The 26065-nt window shown below is 48.5% G+C and overlaps 1 protein-coding gene across 8 annotated transcripts in view; it reads left to right on the top strand.

The window, feature by feature from the left end:
- Positions 1-26065, top strand: part of BANP (BTG3 associated nuclear protein) — a 103465-nt gene that overhangs the window by 17545 nt on the left and 59855 nt on the right. For 7 of the 8 annotated variants that reach the window (XM_068528825.1, XM_068528824.1, XM_068528823.1 and 4 more), the window contains exons 2-4: positions 8242-8380; positions 11782-11873; positions 15425-15624. In XM_068528825.1, coding sequence (XP_068384926.1) covers positions 8311-8380; positions 11782-11873; positions 15425-15624 — 362 coding nt within the window. In that variant the 5' untranslated portion in view covers positions 8242-8310. Of the gene's footprint in view, positions 1-1515; positions 1614-8241; positions 8381-11781; positions 11874-15424; positions 15625-26065 lie in introns of those variants that run through there. The other variant, XM_068528826.1, reaches the window with a different exon arrangement.

Raw genomic sequence — 26065 nt, 5'->3', positions numbered from 1 at the left:
AACACAGACCTAGAGAACTCTGCCGCCCTTCCTGCACGGTTTGTCAGCAGATGTGCGGCCCTTCATAGTTCTGCGCTGGGGGGTGACTCTCCCTTGGGCTCTCCCACTAGACCCGCGGCATGGACGTGCATGGTGTGCCAGGCCCCAAGCCGGGCAGTGAGCAAGATGGTGAGCGTTCCGGCTCAGTGGAGCTCGTCTTCCAGCAGGGGAGACAGATGCTAAACAAGATGGGTATTTAGCCTGTGTCGTAGGTTAGATAATAAGGGCTTTGTGATAAAGCAGGAAAGGGCAGCAGGGACGTGGGTGCTGGTGGTGGGTGTGACGGGTGAAGAGTGGCTGGCCGAGGGGCAGGTGGACTTCGGAGGGTGAGGGCTGAGCTGGCATGTGCCTGCCCAGCTGGGGCGGCCTCCTTAGATGGCAGACTGAGGAGTCGCAAGGGGAGCCTGAGGGGTGCGGAGAGAGGCTGGCTGGTGCTGGGCGCCAGGCACGCACCTTGAATGACTGGGGAACCTTCAGTGGGCTTTGAGCAGACAGTGATGCTGAGATGGGCTTTAACATGATCCCGTTTTTAAACATTGGCAGTAATTCTGGGGCAAAGGCAGAGCAGGGAGACCCAGGTGGGGGCCAGTGCGTGGGTCCAGATGTGCGATGACAAGGCCAGAGTGAGGACAGCGGGAGATTCTGCCTACAGGTCGGATGAGAGAGGAGAACCAAGGCCCAAAGGTTCTGGCCTGAGCACCTGGGCTGGGAAGTCTGGAGGTGTCGGCTGGTTGTGGAGAGGGACGGGTCCAGTTTGGGTTCCTTCACGTTGAGACTAGACACTCAGGGGAGGTGGCCTGGAGGCCGGTTGTCACGTAGATCTGGAGTTCCTGGGAGAGGTCGGAGGTGAAGTGGATTGTGAGCCTCGGCAGATAGATGGTATTTCAGTGTGGACGAGAAGAGGTCCAGCGCTGAGCCGCAGGGCGAGGGGATAGTCTGACCCGTGGTCCAGCAGAAGGGGCATCGCAGGGCAGGGCTCGGCAGGGCGCACCTGCGCGAGTGGTCACGGCTGTGGATGCCCACACGCCGTAGTCTGGGAGGTGGATTTAAGGCAGGGTTGAAGAAGGCTCCCTAATTTTTATCCAGATTTGATGTGCTTGGCCTCATCTGTGTACTTATTGCTCTGTTTTAGAAAAACAATCTCTATAATAATAAGCACAGTAAGTAATATGTACTTATAGAAAGCTCAACAGTCCGGGGGCTTCCCTGGTGGTGCAATGGTTAAGAATCTGCCTGCCAATACAGGGGGCACAGGTTCGAGCCCTGGTCCGGGAAGATCCCACATGCCGCGGGGCAACCAAGCCCATGCACCACAACTACTGAGCCTGCGCTCTAGAGCCCGCGAGCCACAACTACTGAGCCTGTGTGCCACATCTACTGAAGCCCGCGCACCTAGAGCCCGTGCTCCGCAACAAGAGAAGCCATCGCAGTGAGAAGCCCACACACCACAACGAAGAGTAGCCCCTGCTTGCCACAACTAGAGGAAGCCCGCGCACAGCAACGAAGACGCAACGCAGCCGAAAATAAAAAAAAAAAAAAGAAAGCTCAACAGTCCAGAAGGATAAAGGATGAAGGTCAGCTTGTTTTATCTGTACCTTTTCCCTCCTGTGTCACCTTGGTTCAGTGTGTATCATTCCAGAGCATCTCGTGTGCATTTGCATACACGGACACGTGACTGCACACGGACACGTGACTACACATACATGCAGTTTTCCTCTTACACTCCTTTCTGTTAGTATTGTGTTCTGGAGACCTTTCCATTCACGTGAATGACTGTGGTGTCTCATGTCATTTACTTTACCAGTCCCCTGAGACTGAGCACTTGGGTTGTTGATTTTGGTTGGTGGGCTCTTTTCCACCCGCACCCTGGAAGATGCTCTCTTCACAAGCTTGTAGTCGTTGCTGTTCAGAGACGTTATTGAACAGTAATTGCAGTCCCGCTGCTTTGTGATATTAAGACTGGACTATCTCCAGGACTTCTGAGAAATGGCAGATTTCATTTGCCAAACTGGCAGCCGCATGCATCGTTCTGTTCCAGTTTTCTTGGGCTTGTTGCCCTAATTTTTTCTGTTCAAACGTTCACTGTTAGCAGAATTTTAAATGACTCTTTATCCTGGCAGTAGAATCATTTTGAGTAAACAGCTTGGATAATTGTGTGGTGTCCTCATTTGGAAGAGGGTAGGATTCAGCATTTTATGGTGAGCTCGGAGTATTTTCTTAAGTCACTCACGGAGCTTCTAGAAATCAGGAAAAGCTTGAGTTGGGCACCTGAGAACTTTCCACCAGCCATTTGTGAGAGACAGGTATTTAACCTGGGACGTGTGGCCCCAGGGCCATCATGAATGGGCTTCAAGGTGAGTCACGGAGGTTAAGCCTGGCTGCATGCTGCAGATTCCAAAATGTGTTGTTTTTAGAGCAGGTGGTTGGTGATTTTCCTTTGGTATAAGGAAGTCCGAGGCAGGCAGTCCGGGAGGCCAGCAGCAGGAGGGCAAGAAGGAGGAAGGGTGAAGGAGGAAGGGTCCAGGAGCTGCCCCGCACTGCGTCTGCGCTCACACCCCATTGGCCGGAGTGGGTCACGTGGCCACAGCGTGCTGCAGGAGAGGCTCTGCTCTCTGGTGGCCCCGTGCCCTGTGAATTCGGATTCTTGTAACACTGAGCATCAGGGAGAGCAGGTACTGGGGTAGGCAGCCAGCAGTCTCTGGTAATTATGAGGCTCTGAAACTTGGCAGAGCTGTGTCTGTGCTTTTTTCCTGGAAAAGGAGCTGTAATTTTTTAAAAAGTAGATCCTGAAAGCAGTGTGTGACCCTAAAACGTTTTAAATCCATCAATTCAAAGGTGGGTAGGGTGGTATTATCTAACTGAGGACCACTGCCTTCATGAAGGAGTTCACTGTGCCCCTTTAATAATCCTTGCTTTGGTTCTTGGTTGGGAAAAAAGACCGAGTTATGGCATGAGTGACTTTGGTCTTTGTACCAACCACAGTTAATCTGCTCAGAGGTCACCTTCAGAGGACCCAGGTTTAGAATAAACCCCGGTAGGCCTGGTGGGCCCTCCCAGCTGTAGGTCCCGCCTGCCTCTGAGTCCTGGGGCTGCGGGTGAGGCTGAACGGGTGCCAGGGCTGAGAGTCGTACTGCATGTGAGGGAGGTCGGAGGTGAGGATTTCCTCACGGTGGACGCCTCAATATTTAGTTGTCTGACCATTTTTAAAAAGTATTTTTACTTTTGAAAAGCTGATAAATGTACATGATTAAAACAAGGCAAATATAATTTCCTTTCATCTTTGTGCCCCAGGGATAGTCTGTGCATGCCCAGCATATTTTTTTAAAATAAAGTGTGCTGTACACATTCTGCCCCATTTATGTTCGTGTAATACTGCATCTCGGGAGTCGTTCCTTAGAGAGCTCTGACTGGTTCTTCTAGACCAGCAGTCCCCAACCTTTTTGGCACCAGGGACCGGTTTCATGGAAGACAAGTTTTTCCACAGATGGTGGGGGGAATGGCTCAGGCGGTGATGTGAGTGATGGGGAGCGATGGGGGGCGGCAGATGAAGCTTCACTCGCTCGCCCGCCGCTCACCTCCTGCTGTGCGGCCCGGTTCCTGACAGGCCACAGACCGGTACCGGTCCGTGGCCCGGGGGTTGGTGACCCCTGTTCTAGACCGTTGCCTAGTCTCTCATTGTTCAGCCGTGCCAGACTTGTTTTTTTAAAACAGCATTCAGGTTGCATCATCCATTCTTTTGCTGCTAAAAGCAACGCCTTGATTGTTTTGTTTCTCTGGTGGGTAGATATTTGCACACACATGTGACTCCCTGTGCTGGGCGGATTCCTTGGTGGGAAGGTCAGGGCCGGGCAGCAGCACTTTGATGCCTGTTGCCTATTGGTCTTCAGAGCTAAGCTCCCATCAAACGTGCAAAAGAGCGCCCACGTCCTGACAGGCCTCCAGCACGCCTGTCACACTGAGCGGCTGGTTGAAATTTGCATTTTAAAAAAAACGCGAGAGGTTGTGTCTTCTCATGTTTAAAAGCTTTGTGACTTCTTTTCCCTGAGAATTTACTCTCATTCTTATGCTCCTTTTGATTAGGTTTATTGGTCTTTTTTCTGTTGCTGTGAAAGGAAATTAGCTCTTTGGTGCATGTGTAACAAGTATTTTCCACTTTGTTTGAATTTTGCCTTAAGAAAAACCTTTTTATTAAATATAATACAAATAGAGGAAATCATAGTTTTGCCTGTTTGTTGTTGTCATTGAAGTCTCCTTTAATGTATAGGGGCCTTTTTGACGCCACCCCCCCCCCCCCCGCCCCGTTTAATGAATTTAAAAATATTTCTCTTTCAGCCCATTGACGTTATCCTTGTTGAGGGTCATTTTTTCCCACCTTCGGCCAGGAGGAGCATCTTTGAGTTGGTTTCTGAGTCCTTTTGATACAGCCCTGATGTCTTTGATCGCTTCCCTACATCTGGGATGACAAGATGTTATCTTGCATATTCCTTGCCTCAGACGTGGAATTAGCCATTTCTCCAAGAAGCCCTCATCTCTTGGTGAGAGGCGGTATTTCACAGTGTAGGCTGTAGGGAGGCACACTGCTGCTGGATTCAGCTACTGGATTCTGCACACACGCCTGAGTTCATACCTCCAATTCCAATACGTGCCCCGAGTCAAATCTGCAGCCCCGAGACCTCTTCTGCCCGACCTCTGGATCTGCTTGTCAGGACATCGGGAGTGACAGAATTGGAATATCCTGTAGATCCTCATTTGCGCATGGAAAGTTCTCAGAGGGAATTCCAACACCACCACTCAGTGTGATTGTTAAAATTGTTAAAATTTGTTGTGTGTGTGTTCTCCCAATTTTTCTCCCCATTTTTAAGCGGGTAAATTGTATCTCCGTTGTCAGAGCACAGAGCCGTTGCATACTGTGCTTTCTCCTTTAGTCTCAGTCCTCCCCGTAAACGTAGACTGCTCACCACTGACCAGTTCACATGTTGCGTCTCCAAGTGGTCTTGGTTTTCTGAATCTTGTTTTCCAGCAGTTTCTTCAGGAAGGGTTTGTGGGAGCGCTGTTGTCTGAGTGCTGTATGTTGGCACAAGTGGCTACCTGTGTACCTGAAGCTCACTTTGTCTGGATGTAAAGGCTCCCGTTACTTTCCTCCAGTGTCTTGTGTGTGTGAGTCTCCGTCCTTCTGCTGTAGTTTGATAATCTGCCCCGCCCCCCACCATTTTAAGGTGTCCAGTATTTTTGTCTAGATGTCTAAAATAATTTTTCTTTTTTTCTTCAAATAATTTTACTAGAATGTGTCTTGGTATTGGTTGTTCTGCCTGCCCTGCCCCAAGTTTATGGTGTGTCTTTTTCGTACGTAGTTTCAAATGTTTTCTCCTCATTTCTGAATAGTTTTTTCGGATTTGCTTGTAGTATTCCATTTCATTGCTTTCCTTTGGTTTTCTTTGTAGAATCCCCTATTAAACATATGTTGTATCCTCTTTGCTACTTTTTCTTCAACTTTTTTCTTTCATTTCATTTTTTAAAAAATAAATTTATTTATTTTATTTTATTTATTTTTGGCTGCATTGGGTCTTCGTTGCTGCACGCGGGCTTTCTCTAGTTGCGGTGAGCGGGGGCTGCTCTTTGTTGCGGTGTGCGGGCTTCTCATTGCGGTGGCTTCTCTTGTTGCGGAGCACGGGCTCCAGGCATGTGGGCTTCCGTAGTTGTGGCTCGCAGGCTCAGTAGTTGTGGCTCACAGGCTCTAGAGCGCAAGCTCAGTAGTTATGGTGCATGGGCTTAGTTGCTCCGCGGCATGTGGGATCTTCCCGGACCAGAGCTCGAACCCGCGTCCCCTGAATTGGCAGGCGGATTCCTAACCACTGTGCCACCAGGGAAGCCCCATTTTGTTTTTCTTACGGTGTAATTTATTGTATTTACTTGCTCTTGGATTCCTTCTAGTTTAGCCTTCATTTCCAAAATTATTTTCCTTTTATTTGTAATCTTTTCTGAGTTTCCCCCCCTCATTTCTGAGTTTTTCTAATGCTGGTTTATGGTTAGTGATACCTTATATAATTTCCTTCATGAATATTAGTTTGTTTTGAAATATTAGGAGAGAGTTTTCATCTCTTAGGGACATGTCTTTCTAGCATGCTTTCACTGTCTGTAGTGATGCTACTTTGCTCCTATTCGCTTTTAATAGGTATCACCTTGGCATGAGATTTGACCTCAATATTTTCTGTTGTTAATTTTCTATGGAATTGATTTTCCTGGATATATGGAAGGAAGGCTAGATTTAGAATAGTTTTTCTAATTTCCGTGTCCTAGAGCTCTATTTTCTGTTGTTTTTAGAAAGTTGTAAAAAATGTGGTAGCTGTTTTCTTGCGCTCTCCTGGCTGTTTTCCTCTCCCCCCTGTAATTAGACTCTCATTCTCCCTGTCCTGTACGCTTCGTATTCTATTCTAGTCATTTCTTGCCAGTGTATTTAGCGCAGGAGGGAGCTTTGGATGAGTAGTCTTTGTGAGTCTGTGGTCCAGAATGTTGCCCTGGTGTTTGTCTGCCCCCAGTGGTGCTCACCTCCTGGGTTCAGCCACTGTTCCCAAGCAGACCCGTTTTTTCCTTCTCTCGGACCCCTGCTTCCTCCTTGCTGCTCCCTTGAGGACCTCGTGCTGTCAGTGGTTTGTCCACTTGCTCATGCTTTGGGGTTCTTTAGGAAACACCCGATCTCTCAGCTTGTTACCGACCTTGACCTGGGTTCGCTGTCCTCATTTGAGAGATTAAAAATCTCTGTCCCTGCCATCCCTCCCTAGTTGGACTTCTAAAGGGTTCGGCGGCAGTACCTCTGCGGTCCCTTGCCCCCCGCCCCCAACCCCCCAGTTGTTTGTCATCGGCGTCTGCTCTGGAAGGGACATTTGGTGCTTTCGTGCTTTCCTCAGTCTCACGTGAGGTGTCTAAATGGCGGTAACACACCTTGGCCATTTGATGGATTGCACCTACATGAAAGTGTTGCATTCGTTCTGTGAAGGGAAATTTAAGGCAGGAGCTTGGCTTCTTCTCCTGCAAATGGTTGTCCCTAAGAAATTCTGGAGCTGCTACCGTTTAAGCTGTAGAATTTAAATCTGGATTTATAGGATTTAAGAACATGTGTGGAACCTGCAAATTTAATTTTATGCCTTTGGAACTTAGCCATTTAAAGGAGCTGTCAGTAGACTCCTGGTTGAGACTAGGTGATCTGAACCTCTTAATTCAGCTGCCCTGCGTGGGCACAGTGGGGGTGGGGTGTGCCTCAGGATGGTGGGCACATACGAGGCAGGCGCTGTGCTGTAGAGTTGGGTGCCCACTGTCTGCCCTCAGGGAACGTGCAGTCCAGTTGGGGAAGATAGATTACTTCTTTCATAAATATTTGTTTATAGGTAATTAAAATATAAAGTGTAGAATGATAAAAGTATTATGGTGGCATTGATTCCTGATCTCCAGGCACCCTGTTTGCAAGTACTGCATTTAGACCACTGTGTTGATAGGTCGTATTTGGAGAGACGTGGCCTCATTTCTGTTTTGGAGACGGTGTGTCTAGGTCTAATCAGAGTGTTTGAGGATCAGGAAGAAAGGAACGCACTGCGTTGCAGATGTGGTGCCATCTTGGCGGCGGCAGGGTGGTGGCGGACAGGCTCCGGGCTGGGGCAGGGGGCTGGTGCTGGGCTCAGTCCTCCCAGGAGCCGCCGCTCTCTGCCTGCCTGAGGGGAGGGCGCTGCAAGGAGTGGAAATGGGGCGGGGGGACAGCCTTGGCGGAAGGGTCCGTTTGGGTAAAATTCGGGAGGTATGTTTTCGATGGTTTCCGGGGTGTGGTGTGTCTAGTGGATCTGAGAGCTGGCAGGGGCAGGCGAGGGACAGGACGTGTTCTGTGGGCAAGAAGGGGACCCGGGACATCTGGCTTGGGGTGATGTGTCCTAGCTGTCTTAGGAAGGTGACTTAGGACGGGGTGTGGGAGTGGACTGACGAGGTGGGGACTAGTCTTGTGCTGAAGGACAGAGGCAGTGAGAAATGTTTGGGGGCCATTTCTCAGTTCTCAAAGGGCACTAACCTTTTGGTGGTTTGGGGCAAGAAGAACCCTATATTTAAAAAACCCACAGGCTTCTGGTGTCCTCTTGGATACAGATCATGGCTAGCAGTTTCCAGCATTTCAAGGTCACGATCGTTCATCTCCCTCTCCGCTGTCCTGGCTTTTGTTTTTAGGTGACAGAAACCCCGTGCTTCGTGAGTCTGATTCCTGCCCATTGACCGGCCACTCTCCTCTCGTCCTGGATGATGTCAGAACAGGACCTGGCGGATGTGGTGCAGATCGCCGTGGAGGAGCTGAGTCCCGACCACCCAGGTACAGAGCGCGGGCAGTAGGGAGCCGGCGCTCCCCCGAGTCTGTAAAAGCCCAAAGCGCTTCCACAAGTTTCCTCTCCCTTCAGTAAAGCAAGAGAAAAAGCGGTGCGTGCCCTGTATGAAAAACCCGGACCAGAGCGCGTGAGCTCTGTCAGCCCCGTGCCCATCCCGGTGGTCCCTCCGCCTCCCCTCGGCCCACCTCTGCACCGCACGTGGCTGTCCAGCCCCGGCCTCTCTTCCTGCCCCGCCCCCCGCTCCCCTGACTCCCCGTTAAAGCCCCCTGTGGTCACGTCTGGGCCTCTTCCGCTGCTGTGCACAGTCTGCCCTGCGCGTGGACACCTGCGAGGTGCTCCCTCCTTCATCCACCTCTTCCCCGGGGACGCTGTTCACATCGTTTGCACTGTTTTTCTTTTAAGTACATCCTGCTACAAAGGTCCTTGCTGCGTATTGCAGCAGATGGTTTTGTAGGGTAAGTTCCCAGAAGCAGAACCGCTGTGTATGTTCAGAGTTTTGGTAAGACAGGCTTTATCCGATTATTCTGTGAGGTGACTTTCCTGCCCTTTTGCCAGGGCTGGTAATTTTCCTTAGTGACTTTAAAGGCACCCATCTACTTTGGAACTTTAACTAGATATTAGACACTTTATAAGGGAAACCCTAAATTTCAAGAACTTCATCTTGAGCTACTTCACCTATGAAATACTTTGTTAGCACTTTATTTTATAAAAGGATTTCTTAGTAAGGGTCCTCCTTTTTTTTTATATAAAGTTTAATGTGTTTTATATTTCTGTTAAGTTTGAAATAACAAGCGTACACAATTAAATCACATAGTGTTTTGGTTGTCTGGTTATTCTTTCTGGAATAGTAGAGTTGAAATGCTAACTTTTTTCCCCACAGAAAAGAGAATTTTTAGAAATCTCATAAGAAAGTGTGACGATGTCTATCTTGTATGATCTCTTTGCTGTGTTAGTTGAAAAAGCTTCACTGGGAAATTAGTTATGTATGGAAGGGTGGGTAGCACATGATTTTGGGATTGAACAAGCAGTCACAAAGAGATTGGGGCACCCTTTCACGAATGCTATTCTTTAGTCAGTTTTTGTCATTTTGCCTCTGATTTGTTTATAAGAAGCACTATCACCTGGTAACTGGCAGGATCAAGACCTGCCAGATCCTTGAGCCAAGTCAGGGCATCTGAATGTAGCTGTTTAACCCCAGTTTTCTCTGTAAAAGTGAACCAGTTTGTTTAGAGCGAGAATGTGAAGGCTTGACCTCATTTAGCACCGCACCTCAGAAACCAGTGAACTAAAAAAAAAAGCAACACTGTCACTGTACATCACAGTTTTAAAAACAACTGTTCATATTTTGGTGGGTGGATGACAGTTTCTTTAGAAAACACTCACACTGCAATGCTGTAAAAGAAAAATGTTCCAGTTATATAAATTTTAAGCATTTTTAGAACTATTGAAATTCTGACAGTTTACTTCCCAATTAAATTCTCTCTCTGTAGATTACAGTCCAAAGAAGGATTAGAGAAGTCACTTCTGACCCTGGTGGTGTTCCGTGTGGGTTCCTTAACTAACTGGGAAGTATAGCTGTGGCTGTGTAATGAACACCTACTGTGCGCGGGGCTCCCTGAGGCCTTCGTAGACAGGAGGCCTGCCATCTCTGGCCCCAGAGGACTCCCCCAGCACCGGCGAGCACTGTGCTGCGTCCCACACGTTTGTCCTGAGTGGGTTTAAGATTGAGATGATTTTTTTCCTCATTTCTAAAATGTGAACTTTGTAAAACTTAAACGTATAGTCAAGCAAGTAGAAGAAATAAAAGTTTCCCATAATCCTAGTGATAAAACTGCTTCTAAATTGTTGGCATGTATGTCCTTCCGTTTTTTTTCTGATTTCCATTTAAAATCAAAATGCTTAGGTTCTTGTGACTTTGCACGCACTCACCACACGGCTGCAGTCTCTTTGCCCATCTGCACACACATACGATTGTAAATTTCATCGGGCCTGTCATTCCAGGTGATCGTGATGGCTTTAAAATGAACATTGAGTTCTTTTGTCTAATTTTAAAAGTAATGCATGCAGAGCGATAAAAAACAAAGTAAAAAAGGACCAAGAAGAAAGTAAACTAGCAGCCCCGCGGCCCGTAGAAAAGTGAGCGCCGGAACCCAGGTGTGTGCCCCTGTCACCGCCACGGGCTGTGTCTCCTTTCCCTCATCTGCTCCGCTGCCCTTTGCTTACAGCCTTGAGGTGCTTTGCTCTGCCAAGGGCTTGGAGTCTTCTTCCTGTAGTTACAGGAAGCCAGCTGTGTGACCCTGGTCAAGTCGCTTAACCTCTCTGGACTGGATTTCAGCAAGTTAAAGGGATTAGACTAGCGGTTGCCGGAGTCCCCCCCGTCCTCCCAGTCCTTTCTTAATTACCAGCGTCCAGTGGGAGTAGGTAGGCTTCGATGAAGGTTCTGAGAACCTGTGTTTTGCACTTGTAGCCACGGATTTTTCCTTTTTTACCTTAATGAGAACTCATTCCCACACATTTTATGGAGGTGTTTGAGGTGTGGAGACACAGTGTACGATGCAGAGCCCTCTGGTAAGCAGGATGCTTCTGGCATCGTTGGCCCGTGGCTGGTTTCTGCGAGGTAGAGCTTTGGGTGACAACTTACCTCTGGAAACCAGCTTACTGGTCTCGCCTGGGACCCCTGACAGGTTCTCGTTAGAGTCGCAGGTCTGTTCAGCGTAAAGAGTTTAGAGTTTTGAGACGAATCACCTGGCACATACAGGTGTAAAGGCACCGGGCTTGGGACCATGTTGTGCCGCCCTTGAACTTGGGCCGAGTTGCTCATCCGAGGAGAAGCCCTGAAGACCCCTTGGAAGGTGCTGGTGGGAGGCCTTGATTTCAGCCACACTGGCCGGGGGGAACAGCTTTCCCTGTAACTTAGCGTGTTACGTTTGAGACGAGTTTGATGACCAGCACCTCAGAAAATGTAATATTCAGAGAGTGGCTTTGATTTTGGAATGAGGTGGCCGGCTGACAAGACTTTATTTTAAAGTCAGAAAGAAATCATTATTAGCGATTGGATTCTATCAGAAAAGGGTAGCTGGATAGAGCATTGAGTGAGAAGCCTGCAGTCTTGGTGTTGGGGTCAACTCAGTGGCGCATTAGCGAAAAAATTTATCCGGTATCTCAGTTTTTCTTGAGATTAGGGAGAGATCCTATTTTCTGCCTGACTGAGAATTTTAAGTTAAATCTGTAAAAAGTAAAATATGAAGCAGGTTGTGCCATTTCTCATTTAACCTTAAGGTGACACCTTTATACTTAAGGTGTCAGAACTGTTTACTATCTTAATATTAAACAGCTATGTGAAACCTTTTGTATTAAAGTTTTTTTTGTCTCTGCCTTTAATTTTCAGTTGTACTGGAGAATCACGTAGTGACAGACGAAGATGAACCAGCTTTGAAACGCCAGCGACTAGAGATCAATTGCCAGGACCCTTCTATAAAGGTAAAAATATTAATGTATGTTTTTGTTTGTATCTTATGTGGGGCTACCGTAACAAATTATCACAATGCGGGGTGGAGCGGGGAGTGCTTAAAACAACAGAAATTTACTCTCTCGCAGTCCTGGAGGCCAGAAGTCTGAAATCAGGATGTTACCAGGGCTGAGTTCCCTGCAGAGGCTCTGGGGGAGGGTCCCTCCTGCCTCTTTCAGCTCCTGGGGGCCCCAGGCGTCCCTTGCCTTGTGGCCGCGTCCCTCTAGTATCTGCCTCCGTCTTCACGTGGCCTCTCCTCCGTGTCTGTGTCTCTCCTTTTCGGTCTCTTATAAAGGCAGTCTCATTGGATTTAGGGCCACCCTAACCTAGGACGACCTCATCTTAACTTGATTACATTTGGAAAGATCCTGTTTCCAAGAAAGGCCACATTTGTAAGTTCTGGGGGTGAGGATGTAAATGTATGATTTCTGGGAGTCACTGTTCAACCCCCCACAAATGCATAAAGTCATGACGTTTCCCCTGGAAGAATCACATTGTTTAATTGGGATCGCTGCCACGTGAGGCCTCTTCCTTCGTAGACCCGTGGACCTATTGTGCACAGAGGGAAAGTGCACAATTCCTGTGGCGAATATTTTCTACTAGTGATGAAGCACTTTTGTGCCTATCGTTTAAGTCACCTCAGTTTTAAAGTTTGCTGGATGGGTTCTGGGAAACCACTGAGTCAGTCGTGGGTGATGGCTGCTTCTTGGGTTTGCTTGTCTGGTCTGCAGTTCGCAGAGCCACAGGGATAAACACCAGCACCTGTGAGAAGTTAGGACAGCAGTGCAGAGAACCTAAGCGACTTCTCCTGTACCCTGTGGTTAGAAACATCCGGCTCACCTTTTTAACAAGGAGAAGCAGCGTGAGCGTAAAGATACGTGGGGTGGTATAAAGACACATTCAGTTAAATTTCTATTTCATACTAATGGATAGAGGGCTGCTGCTTCAGTAACCCCACATTATGTCTTAAAATAAAATGCAGTTATAATTTTATCACAAAAGAGGCGTGTGTGGTAAACAGCACAGCAGTCAGACGTGGATAAGGTGCAGTGAAAGCGGCCCTGCCTCAGCCCCGTCCCCTGGTCGGTGAGCAGGGCCTCGGGCCCCGGCTTGAACCCAGCACTCCTGTGCTGGGAAAAGTGTGCTCACCAGATTGCCAGAGCTCTTTATTTTATTTTTTTTCACTTTAAATTGGTTAATTTAACTTTATTTTTTAATACGTCTTTATTGGAGTATAATTGCTTCACAATGCTGTGTTAGTTTCTGCTTTATAACAAAGTGAATCAGCTATACATATACATATATCCCCATATCTCTTCCCTCTTGCGTCTCCCTCCCTCCCACCCTCCCTACCCCACCCCTCTAGGTGGTCACAAAGCACCGAGCTGATCTCCCTGTGCTATGCAGCTGCTTCCCACTAGCTATCCATTTTACATTCGGTAGTGTATATATGTCCATGCCACTCTCGAAATTCGCCCCAGCTTCCCCCTCCCTGTGTCCTCAAGTCCATTCTCTATGTCTGTGTCTCTATTCCTGCCCTGCCACTAGGTTCATCAGAACCATTTTTTTTTTTTTAGATTCCATATATATGCGTTAGCATACGGTATTTGTTTTTCTCTTTCTGACTGACTTCACTCTGTATGCCAGACTCTAGGTCCATCCACCTCACTACAGATAACTCAATTTCGTTTCCTTTTATGGCTAATATTCCATTGTATATGTGTGCCACATCTTCTTTATCCATTCATCTGTCGATGGACATTTAGGTTGCTCAGAGCTCTTTAAAAGGAATAGATTTGGATGATTTTTGGTTAATATCCCGTGTATATAGAAGACTTATTTAAAAGTACTATTCTCTGCCTTTCCTTGTTTTATTAATTTGTGAAGTTGTGTTATTAGTGTATAACAGTGATGTTCGTCCAAACTCCAGGCAGAATCACTTCTAATTCAGAATTAAGACAATGAGGTTTCACTGTGTTTAGGGAATTTGGGAGCCACATGGTTGATGTCTTCAAATTATAAAAAATAATGGGGTCATCGGTGATTGTATCTCAAGACTTCAGCCAGCGGCTAGTGGTTGTCACGACGTCTTAGGTCAGGGTGGGCCTTGGGCGCTGCCTCGATGTCGCTCTCAGGGGATGGGCCATCAATGCTGTGTCTCCACATGACCCTCTCACGGTCTGCCGTGCCTCCACGGCCCGTCCTCCTGGGGGGAGTCAGCGGAGGACGTGGGATTTCACCCTCTCGCATATGTGTTAGCTCTCCCGCGATGGGACTTGTCAGGGGGGTGATTGCTTGAGACACAGCAGGTTGTTGGACAGTGTGTGGGTTTAATTTACCCCATTGCTGCCCTTACTGACGTACAGACCGGGCAGTTAGATGTGTTTAAACTCTTCAAAAGATCAGCTCAGTCTGTTAAAAGCACTGAATAAGAGTATCCATTTTCCTCGCCTCCCGGGCCTTGATTCCAGCCGCACGGTGTGATGGACCACATGGCTCTAGCTGTGGGGTCACCTCCCATGAGGAAGGGGAGCGGCCGCCGGAGTGGGTCAGCCGCGGCTAGTGGGCAGAGGGGCCGGCCTCCGTGCCGCCGTGCGCTGGGGTCCCGGTCTGCTCTGAATGGCCCCTGTGCCTGTCTGCTCTCCGCGGTCTGTCCCCTTCCTGCTGATGTGACTGGCACTCTGGGCATTTTTCCCTTTGAAGTCAAGGGCAGAAAAGGAGAGAGAAAAGGTGAAATACGAACTCTTCACTCTTTTCGGCTGCTGCCTCCCCTGCCCCCTCACTGCTGAACTGGGCGGCTGGATGCTCCAGGGGCTTGCTCCTGGCTGGCGCCCGTGTCCCAGTATCAGCTGGTGAGGCCAGTGAGGGGAGCAGCCTGCTTCCCTCTGTGTCCCTGCCGACTCAGGGCAGGAGTGGCCGCCGTGGGAGGGGGCGAGCTTCCTGTCCAGTGTTTGTCTGAGCCGTTCCTTGCCTTTGGAGCCACGCAAGTCCCTGTGGTCGGCGGGACTTGGGTGGCAGCAGTGGAAGGCGAGGCTGCTCTTTCTGTGGCCACTAGGTGGCAGGCGTGCTGCTCCCACGCGCGGGAGCGTCATTGCCACATTTCACCTTGGGGGTGGGGCTCAGGGGAGCGTAACATGAGCAGGCGGGTTTCCGGGCCGTTTTGATGTTGGATGTAATCTGTTTTCGTTGTAGAATTTGACTAGTTTTATGTGTAAGTTTACTGATTAATAGAAACTTGCGTCGTAACGTCCACTTACATCTTGTGTTATACGGACTTAAGTGTAACTAGGAACCGCAACTACACAGAAGTAAGGGCCCGATTAAGTAGTCACGTTGTGAGTGCACAAGGTCGAGCTTGTTTAGTGAAATGCTTCTGGCTTATAACTAACGAGCTGAAGTGCGGGGATTGTTCTGTGGGAATAGACACAGCTGAGTCTGGGAAATAGCTGCTTGATGTTCCTTGGAATTGTCTCCTTGGAGTTCAGGATGCCCTTCCTGAAGCTTTCTTTTTTTTCACTTGCAGTCATTCCTGTATTCCATTAACCAGACAATCTGCTTGCGATTGGATAGCATTGAAGCGAAGCTGCAGGCTCTGGAGGCCACATGTAAATCACTGGAAGAGAAACTGGATCTGGTCACCAACAAGCAGCACAGCCCCATCCAGGTGCCCATGGTGGCGGGCTCTCCTCTCGGCGCCACCCAGACCTGCAACAAAGTGCGATGGTAAGAACCTCCTTCCGGGGCCCGGGCCCCTCGGCGCTTTCAGGGCGGGATCCTAGTCAGACTGGACAGAAACACGGGGCCTCTGCGGGGCAGCTGGGGTCGTCCTCACCGTTTCTTTTTGACATAAGCCAGGCTGGTGCCTCTCTTCTTTGGAACTGGCTTTGAAGCTGTACGTTCGTTTCTTCTCTTTTTTTTCTGTTCCACCTGGCTAGTCTTGAGAGATTTTTTTCTTCATAGGTAGCTTTTTATACATTTCACTTGAGTATATCAAACTTTGCATTCGTGTCTGTAGTTTTTATTGTGCCTGTATTTTGTTTTTCTATCTAGAGCCTAACTGTAGTGACGTGTAGTAGTTCAGGTGCCGTTTGAATCGAAGCTTCTGGAGAGTGTGGGCCGATGGGAAGGGTGTGTCTGTCTCTGACCTGTTTTCCTGTCCTTGGTCCGGGGCACCGTCAGGGGCTCTGCTGAGATGAGCGGAAGCTCAGGTCGTGGGCGGCTCCTTCCATCAGCCCCGTTGGGGTTTTTATCCTTGCCCACGGCGGGCTACGAGGAAGTCTCACTGTGACGGTGACAACAGTTGTCTTTGCGCTTGACGAGAGCTCGGGGCTTTTACCGAGGGTCTTGTCGCGGCTCTCTGGGCCGACTGCTGCCTCTCTCCCATGTGTCTGCGGAGGAGGGCGGTGGGGCTCAGAGGAGGGGGAGCCACGGCCAGGCTGCTGCCCGTCTGCAGGTCCGCCCGCGTGTGCCCCGGGGCACGTGGGCTTGAGGAGGGTGCTCGAGTATGTGCCTCGTGTCAAGGTGGCTGCCTGTCCTGGTCTGCCTGGGACAGCCGTGGATGACGCCTGCAGTGTGGGCCTCCGTTAACTCTCAGAAGTGTCCTGGGGTGTTGGAGACCCTGCGTGGCCCCGAAAGCTGCTCTCCAGCCGGGGTGGGGGACCCCAGGGGTCTCTGTCCCCAAAGGGAAGGCCTGTTGGTCCGTGGTGATTCACCCTGTGTTTATACCTTGTCCTGACGGGTCAGCCGTATCTTTTCTCCCAGGGAACATTTGTGGAGCGTGTCCTGTCTGCAGGCAGTGAGGCTCAGACCTACCAGGACCAGTACCTTTTTTTTTTTTTTTAAAGAAGCTGGTTGTCCATTTATTTATTTATTTATTTATTTATTTGGTTGTGCTGGGTCTTAGTTGCAGCAGGCGGGCTCCTTAGTTGTGGCATGCAAACTCTTAGTTGCGGCATGCAAACTGTTAGTTGCGGCATGCATGTGGGATCTAGTTCCCTGACCAGGGATCGAACCCTGGCCCCCTGCATTGGGAGCGCAGAGTATTAACCACTGCGCCACCAGGGAAGTCCCAGCCAGTGCCTTTTTTAAAGAATAATTTTTTTGTAATGCCCTCATACCCTAAAATGCAATGTTTAGAAAATATAATTAAAAAACTAATGTAATGTCTTAATTAATGTAAGGAGAAATAAAAGGATGGTCATGTGTAATAAAATAACATATATTTTGATATGGAAAAGGCTGGGGGAACTACATAAGGAGTTAGTGAATAGGACCCAACCTCCCATGTTAGAGCTGGCAACCGGGAGGGCTGTCACCCTGGGACTCAGATACCAGTTGGTGGTAGAATATTGCAAAATGAGCAGTTCTTGATGAAGTTTCACATAAATCAAAGTGTAGTTTTTTCTAGACTCAAACAATAGTGAAATTCCGGGAAAATTCACCTTATATTGAAACTATCCAAAAATACTTTGTGTATGAGTGTAGAATGGAGTAAGATTCCGGGCTCAGAGAGTGAGAAGCATGTTGTTCACTCACGTGAACGGGGCCTTTGAGATCTGTGTGGGAAAGGTTTCTGTCGGGGAGGCTGTCTCATGCCTGGAAGGCTGTCAGCCTCCTTGGCTCTGCCCGCTAAACCCGTGGGGTCTCAGGTATAACCAAGTGCGCCCCCGGGCCCTGCCCTCGAGGACTGTTGCTCTGAGAGGTGAGGCGAGAGTGAGACAGGCTCCCTGCCCTGAGTAAGGATGGCTCTCCTGGAGGTGTGTCACTTTGTCGGGAAGAGGTCAGGACCCAGGGGCGTGCCGCTCAGACTCCACCGTCGGTGGTTTGTGGCCGTTCCATGAGGTCGGGCGACGAGGACGAGTCCTCGGGGCTGCAGGTGGCTCTGCAGCTGTGCTTGGACCCCGAGGCCGCTCGTTTGGGGCTTCCCTGGGTGTCAGGGCCTCGGCGGGCAGGTTGCCCTCGTTTGACACCATGGGGTGACGGGGCTGAGTCACAGAGTTGTACTGTTTCCAGTCTGCCCGTCTTCAGAAGGAGGATGGGGGAGAAGGGCAGGTCTGCAGGGGCCACCAGCCCTGGCCTCTCCTGCACGCCCCATGACGGACCTGCCATGGCCACGCCCGGCCTGCTGCTGAGCGCGGCCTGACTTGCGGGCCATGTCCCGCCTGATGATGGCGCTGCTGGCTGCCTGGGGGAAGGCACTTCCAGACTGAAGGGAGGCCCCTTCTCTCTCCAGCATTCCGGTGAGGGCGGGGCGCGTGGGGGCGTGTTAGCGACTCTCCCGGTCAGGAACCCCAGAGTGCTTTCCTCCACTGGGGAGAAGCTGTCATCGTGGAGAGACCTCTGTGTGCATTGACAAGTGGTGAGATCAGAGTAAAGTTTCCTAATACACACTCAGATGTATAATCTAGTTAATCCAACTCAGTTAGCTTTTCTGGTTTTAAAGGGTCGTATTGTGACATAAAATCAACCCATTATAGAATACACTTACTGTATGTTGGCAGCAGATTTATTACTATCGTTAATAAAACCATTACTTATACAAGTTAATGTTAGATTAATAGAAGGAAAGGTCATTCCTTCGCTTTCTTAGATATAGTTTAGAATAGGTTGTTTATGAATGATTTTCAAAGAGGATACTAAATCTGGCATTTCCCTCCATGAATGTTCTAAAAATGAGAAATAAAAATTGCCAGTAATTGAAAGCTGTTAACAAGAAAATTGGGGGAGAAGTAAAGGTCAAGAATTCAATCCTAGTATATCAATGAAAAAAGTGTATATTTAAATTAGAAAATGACTAATTTATAAACACATAAGTAAATGAGAAATGTGTGTCTTAAGTGTGGGTTGTAGAACACAGAAAAGGAAGTCTTCAAAAAACAATGAAGAGCAGCTCACGGGGCTCTCGTGGGCAGGCCCCTCCCTGGATATGGAGCTCCCCTGGACAGGTACCCCGGCAGGGCTGGGCACACAGGAACCGTGCACATAGCCCTCATTGCAGAGCACCCCCCAGCACACCTGTCGCTCAGAGCTGACACAGAGCACCTCAGAGCAGGGCTTGAACTAACAAACATCAGCTCCGACAGGTCTGTGACCCTAGGCTTCTCTCTGGAAAAAAAAAAAAAAAAAAAAACAATGAAAAATTGGTTAACATTCTGAGTAATAAAGTACTTCTACAAGTACTTTGTACCTCAGATACTTAAAATAACAGTTAGAAGCATATAAACCCCAGATTATTTTATATCCGGATCATGTGCTTTAAAAAATAACTTAAGATTCCTTAGGCCACTTGGCACTGGCTGTGAGTGTTGTTGGGAAGTCTGTCATCTCCCAGGACAAACGAGGACGACCCTGAGGGGCTTGTCGGCTGTGACGAGGACCCTGGATGGTGGGTGAGTTGTCGTCCACTGCAGCGTCCCTGACCCCTCCACTCGGAGAGGCCGCACCTGGCCCAGAGCAGCCCTGCAGCCGTGGGACGCACCAAAATCCACTCGCCTGTGGGTTATTTCTAATTAAAACTGGCCTGGACTAGACTTTGCTATCAGCTCTGAGAATTATTTATTTATTCTCTTGAATTCCCAGAGCACAGAAGGCAGTGGACTGCTGCCAACCCTATTTGGCATTTTGGATCCAGATTTTTCAGATTCTACGCCTGAATGAGATCCTTTAAATAAATTCAAGAAAAAAGAAGAGAAAGAAAGAAAGAAAACCTTTTTCTTTGATGCTAAAGCTTAATCATTGTAATAAACATGTTTGTAAGGTTACTTGGATGGGGTTTCATTCAGCAATGGTGTTCTACTTGGGAAAAAGAAAAATGGACTTGAATTCTTTTAGGTGGGTGTTTTTTTTTCCTTGTAAGTGTGCCGTAAATTGGGATTTTGCCTCATTGTGATCCTAGGTGTAGCGACGTGAGGTTTCAACCCTAAAGCTGTGTCGCGCTGGCATTGGAAGGGGCAGGCGCCGAAGCTTTCTGTGACGAGCTGCACAACTCAGTACCTGGCAGCTCACCCTTTACGTGCCCTCGTGAGCATTTCAGGAACGGCCTCCATTGAATTGTGTGGCGTGACGGGATCAAGTGTGTGGACAGGGACGTTTATATGATTAATGTAAAACCCTGTTTTCTGAGCTTCTTTGAGGCCAGGCACAGCCACTTGAAGGACGGGCAGTAGGTAGGACCGAGCTGAGCCTGGGGTGCAGGTCCACCTGGGTTGCTGTCCTGGCAGATGCCCTCTGGGAGGCCAGTGCGAGTGCCCATGTGCAGTGTGGGGACCCAGGGAGCTGTCCCTGCTGCCCAGCGGGGTCCTGTGGAGCCAGATTACTGAGAGTGACTCAAAGCCAGCTGGTTCAGGTTTGTTCGTTTTCATGAACTGAACATACTGATTAACTAGAAAAATGCTTGTGTTTCTTTTTATTTATTTATTTTTATTTTTGGCTGAGTTGGGTCTTCGTTGCTGGGCGCAGGCTTTCTCCAGTTGCAGCGAGCAGGGTCTACTCTTTGTTGCGGTGCGCGGGCCTCTCATTGCGGCGGCCTCTCCCGTTGCGGAGCACCGGCTCTAGGCGTGCGGGCTTCAGTCGTTGTGGCTCGCGGGCTCTTGAGCGCAGGCTCAGTAGTTGTGGCGCACGGGCTTAGTCGCTCCGCGGCATGTGGGATCTTCCCAGACCAGGGCTCGAACCCGTGTCCCCTGCATTGGCAGGCGGACTCTTAAGCACTGCGCCACCAGGGAAACCCTGTGTTTCTTTTAAAAGCAATTGATTTTTATTCTTTTTTTTGTTTTATATATATATATATATATATATATATATATATATATTTTAATATTTATTTATTTTTCTAGTCTTAGTTGTGGCGTGCGGGCTCTCCATTGCGGCATGCGGGCTTCTCTCTAGTTGTGGCACATGGGCTCCAGAGCGCGTGGGCTCAGTAGTTGCGGTGCGTGGGCTCTCTAATTGTGGCGCATGGGCTCCAGAGCATGCGGGCTCAGTAGTTGCCCTGCAGCACGTGGGATCTTAGTTCCCCAACCAGGGATCAAACCCACGTCCCCTACATTGGAAGGCAGATTCTTAACCACTGGACCACCAGGGAAGTCCCTCTTTTCTTTATTTTTTAATGTACAAATGGTTTATTTATTGAGATATTATTGACATGTAACAAAGTTTTAGATTTAAAAGCTTAAACATTTCTCTTAAAGCTTTAGTGTGTTCCTATAATTTTAAAACAATTGTAATGAATCAGAGGCTTCTTTTTCTCCCCCCTTAATATTTATTTATTTATTTATTTATTTATTTATTTATTTATTTAGGCTGTGCCGGGTCTTAGCTGCAGCACACGGGTCTTCGTTGAGGCATGTGGGATCTTTTAGTTGCGGCACGAGGGCTCTTAGTTGCAGTATGTGGTCTTCTTAGTTGTGGCATGCGGGCTTCTTCCTTGCGGCATGTGGACTCTTAGTTGTGGCATGCATGTGGGATCTAGTTCCCCGACCAGGGATCGAACCCGGGCCCCCTGCATTGGGAGCGTGGAGTCTTACCCATTGGACCACCAGCAAAGTCCTGAGAGGCTTCTTTTAATACTCAAAACTGAAAAAAAAAAAAAAAGTGATTTCTTTTAAAGTTTTTCTTTCAGAGACATGTGTCATGTAAGATGAAAGTTTACATGTAAGGGGAAAGTTTTCTTCTTTCTTTTCCTCTAAGCTGGTTATCCACCCACAGAGAATTGAACTATTTGATCAAAAAATTATTTAAATTATTAAATTATTTAAATTCCCTCTAATATGCTGATTGCTGATTCTTTGTTTTATTTCCCAGAGGGTCTTTAAAAAAAAAGAATGTTGATGGATGTTTGTGGAAAGGCTGTTCTGGTTTTTTGAGCCCTCATGGCTCCTGGGTAAAGAGGGGCCTCCTCCTGGGCGTCTCGGTTCTGGCGGTGCAGCCCCAGAGTCTCCGGGTGGTCATATCGTTCAGAGTTTAAGGCCAAAAGTACAGCATTTCATAGGCTTTGGACTGTGACAGGATAGGGTTGTTTGAATTGTGAAGAAATGGTTTGGTTTTAGCCATGAGGGATTTGTTTCATCCTTTCCTTATCGAATTTTGAATTTTGCGATTTCTGTTTAATTTTGTGTACATATGACTTCTTTTCCTGACTGGTGTTGGTTACCTTTCACAGCTGCACACTTCTGGTGGCCTAATCCTGACACCCTGTACATGTCAGGGCTACCGATCAAAGAAAACATACAGTTTACATACATACCATTTAGGGGATTGTTAACCTCATGACTACAGATTAGAGATACAGTCTAATCATCGAAGCAGATATAGTCAAAAGTTTTAATAGATCATGCACATTCTCATAATTTGGAGTACTTCTCTAGTTTTAGGATAACTCATGCCTCATGATTGGGGTTGTGTTGGCTCTGAAGACCCACTTGGAGAGAATTGCCATCCTAACACCACTGAGTCTTCTGACCCATGCACAAGGTACACCTCTCCGTATTCGTAGGTCTTCAGTCCCTCTCAGCAGTGTCTTACAGTTTTCATTGTAAATCTCTTACATGCATTTGTTAAATTTATCTCTAAGTACTTCACACTTTTAGATGCTCTGATACATGGTATTGTGTTTTAAATTTTAACTTCTGCATGTTCATTGGTAGTATATAGAAATACAGTAGACTTTTCTCTGATGACCTTTATTCTGAATTATTTCTAAATTCACTTGTTTTAGTAGCTTTTCAGTAGGGTTTTTAAAAAGTTTTACTTCCTCTCAAAGTTCTGTACCTTTTCTTACTTTGCTGCACTGGCTAGGATCTCCATTTCAGTGTATACTTTTTAAAAAATATTTTTACCTTATTTCTGGTCTTTGAGTGAAAGCATCCAACCTTTCACCCTTAAGTGTGATGTTAGCTGTAAATTTTTCATAGCTGCTCTTTATCTGGTTGAAGAATTTCCCTTAGATTCCTTATTTTGTGAGAGTTTTTGTCCTGAGCAGGCATTGAATTTTTACATGCTTTTTATGTACCTACTTGAGATGACATTTGGTTTTTCTTCTTTTTTTTTTTTTTTTTTTAATTAATTAATTAATTTATTTATGGCTGTGTTGGGTCTTCGTTTCTGTGCTAGGGCTTTCTCTAGTTGTGGCAAGCGGGGGCCACTCTTCATCGCGGTGCGCGGGCCTCTCACTATCGCGGCCTCTCTTGTTGCCGAGCACAGGCTCCAGACGCGCAGGCTCAGTAGTTGTGGCTCACGGGCCTAGTTGCTCCGCGGCATGTGGGATCTTCCCAGACCAGGGCTCGAACCCGTGTCCCCTGCATTGGCAGGCAGATTATCAACCACTGCGCCACCAGGGAAGCCCTGGTTTTTCTTCTTGATTCTGTTGCTACGGTGAATTATACTGATTGATTTTGGATACTAAAGCAGCCTTGCATTTCTGTCGTAATAAAACCTGACTTGATCATAGGGTAGTACCTTTTTATGTTTTTGGAGTGATGGCTAATATCTGGTTGAGGATTTTTGCATCTCTGTTCATGGACTGTATTAGTCTGTAGTTTTCTTTCTTGACGTGTCTTTATCTGTTTTGTTATCAGGATAATGCTCGCCTCAGAAGGTGAGCTCATTGTCCGTTTTTTTTTAAAAAGTAATTAATTTATTTATTTATTTATTTATTTTTGGCTGCGTTGGGTCTTCGTTGCTGCGCCTGGGCTTTCTCTAGTTGCGGCGAGCGGGGGCTACTCTTCGTTGTGGTGCGCGGGCTTCTCATTGCGGTGGCTTCTCCTGTTGCGGAGCATGGGCTCTAGGCGCGCGGGCTTCAGTAGTTGTGGCACGTGGGCTTCAGTAGTTGTGGCACGTGGGCTCAGTAGTTGTGGCTCACAGGCTCTAGAGCGCAGGCTCAGTAGTTTCGGCACACAGGCTTAGTTGCTCTGAGGCATGTGGGATCTTCCAGGACCAGGGCTCGAACCCGTGTCCCCTGCATTGGCAGGTGGATTCTTAACCACTGTGCCATCAGGGAAGCCCCATCGTCTGTTCTCTGAAAGTGTTTCTATAGGATTAGTTTCATTTCTTCCTTAACTATCTGGTAGAGTTTGCCAGTGAAGACATCTGGCCTAGGTTTTAATTATGAATTCAGTCTCCTTAATAAATACAGAACTTTAATAAACGTGGAACTTCTTGAGGCGGTGTTGTTTGATTTGTGTCCCTCAGGAGATTTCCTGTTTGTTGAAACTCTGGAGTTTATTTGTATAATATTCTCTCTTCACTGTAGGTCCACGTGACATTCAGTTGCTGAGTCTCCGCGGGCTCCTGGCCTGTGGCACTTACTCAGCCCCTTGTCTGTATGGCTTTTTGGGGTGCGCTGGTCAGGTGTCTCGTGGGGTGCCCCTGGTGGCTTGGGGAGGGCGGTCCTAGAGGTGAAGGCCTCCCACAGCCTCTGCTGGGGTGCAGCGCGGCGTGGCCTGTGTGGTGTGGAGGCGGGTCCCGGGGCTGAGCGGCGGCAGGCCTGGCCTCTGCGCAGGCGCTGTCCTCCCCGGGGCCTGCGCCAGCCCCGCCCAGGGAGCCGCGGTCGCGCTCTGCCTCCCCGGGAGCGTCCGCCCCTCAGGCACTGGGCTCAGGGCGGGCACTGGGCTCAGGGCGGGCACTGGGCCTCACGCTGCTCCAGCTGTGGCCGGCGGGAGTGCTCTTCGGTGGCTCCCGTGGCCTTTGACACCCCCCGCCCCCACCTTGTGGGTCTTTTGTTTGGTTCGAGTGCTTCCTTTCGGGCTGTGCAAGACGTCCCTTGCCCAGTCCTAGAGGCGCCCTCTCTCCTTTCGTTGGGGTCGGAGCTGTGGGCGCCAGGGTCTGGCTGCCCGCGATGTCCCCCAGTCCCAGGCCTGCCTTTCTGTGAGCAGGCGTCTCTGCAGCTCCTCGGGAAGGAGAAGAAGGGACGCACGGCTCTTCTGCTGGCTCGGGGCTGTGGCTTTGCACTTGCAGAGTCCTGTCCTGGGCGCTGTGGCTTCTGTGGGGTGGGGGCGGGTTGGATCCCACGCCTTCTGGGCCCTGTTGGCTCCAGGCAGCTGGGGTTTGACGTTCGTGGCAGCAGGTTACCCCATTTCTCTGGTGCAGTTGGTTATTTTGGGGGAATTGGTTTTACACGGTATTTTGCTCATCCCCTTTGATATTGGAAACAAAGTTTTAATGCTAATTTATTCTTATCCCTAAGAGTATTTTTTTGGATCCTGGTTTTTATGACTTTTTAATCTTTAACCTGCAAGCTAGAGAAATAAACCCTTTAAGACAAGTGTTAGTGACTGTTTAGATGCTCGGGTGTTGGCTGGGTTACGTGAACTGCCACAGCCCAGGACCCCTGAGACTTGTGCCTCCTGCTCATGTTCTTGGTGCCGAGTCGCATTTCTGGTCCTCCCACTGCTCTGCCCGCGGGGATCTGAGGCCCCATGCCCTCCATCCTACTCCCTAAGGCCTCTGGGATGCGTGAGCACTTGTCCCGGGGCTACCTTTGCGTGGAAGGCACCTGGAAATGGAGCCTGGCTGTGCGGCGTCTCCCAGAACAGGTGCACCTATGAAAGGGGGCAGGGGGTCATGGTGGACCCCAGCCTATCTGCCTCTCAGGTGTGAAGACCTCGGGGCATCTGGTTTTATTGTTTAACTGAGGAGTGTCCCCCCGACCCCTCTTTTTTTGCTCTGATTGAAACTCTAGGATCCTGGTAAAAAAGTAAAAAATTTTCTTTTTGTAAGTACAATACGTGGGACACAATTTCGTATTTTACTAGGACCCCGGTTCTTGTATGTGAGGCAGGACTATAAGTGGAAAGCCAAGGATTTGTGCCTTACCCTCCTGCTGGCATATTCTCATAAGCAGAAAAGAGGATTACTTGAGATTCTTGCGAGCTTGCTTCTGTCAGTAGAGGGTTACATGAAACTCAGAAAATTAATATTATATACACTTCCCGAACTGAGCTGGATGAGTGACAGTTTTGAATTGCAGAAGGATCGGTGTCAGCAGATATACTGTAGTGAGGCTCAGTGGTAGGAGAGAGGAAGGCAAACACTTTCACACACTTTTTATTTTTATTTTTGTATTTATTTATTGTTTAAGATTTATTTTATTTATTTATTTTTGGCTGCGTTGTGTCTTCATTGCTGCACGTGGACTTTCTCCAGTTGTGGCGAGCGGGGGCTCCTCTTCATT

This window comes from Eschrichtius robustus, chromosome 19 (assembly GCF_028021215.1).
Source record: "Eschrichtius robustus isolate mEscRob2 chromosome 19, mEscRob2.pri, whole genome shotgun sequence".
Classification (NCBI taxonomy): Eukaryota; Metazoa; Chordata; class Mammalia; order Artiodactyla; family Eschrichtiidae; genus Eschrichtius; species Eschrichtius robustus.
Note: the sequence above shows the minus strand (reverse complement) of the source record. Positions and strands in the feature narration are given on the sequence as shown.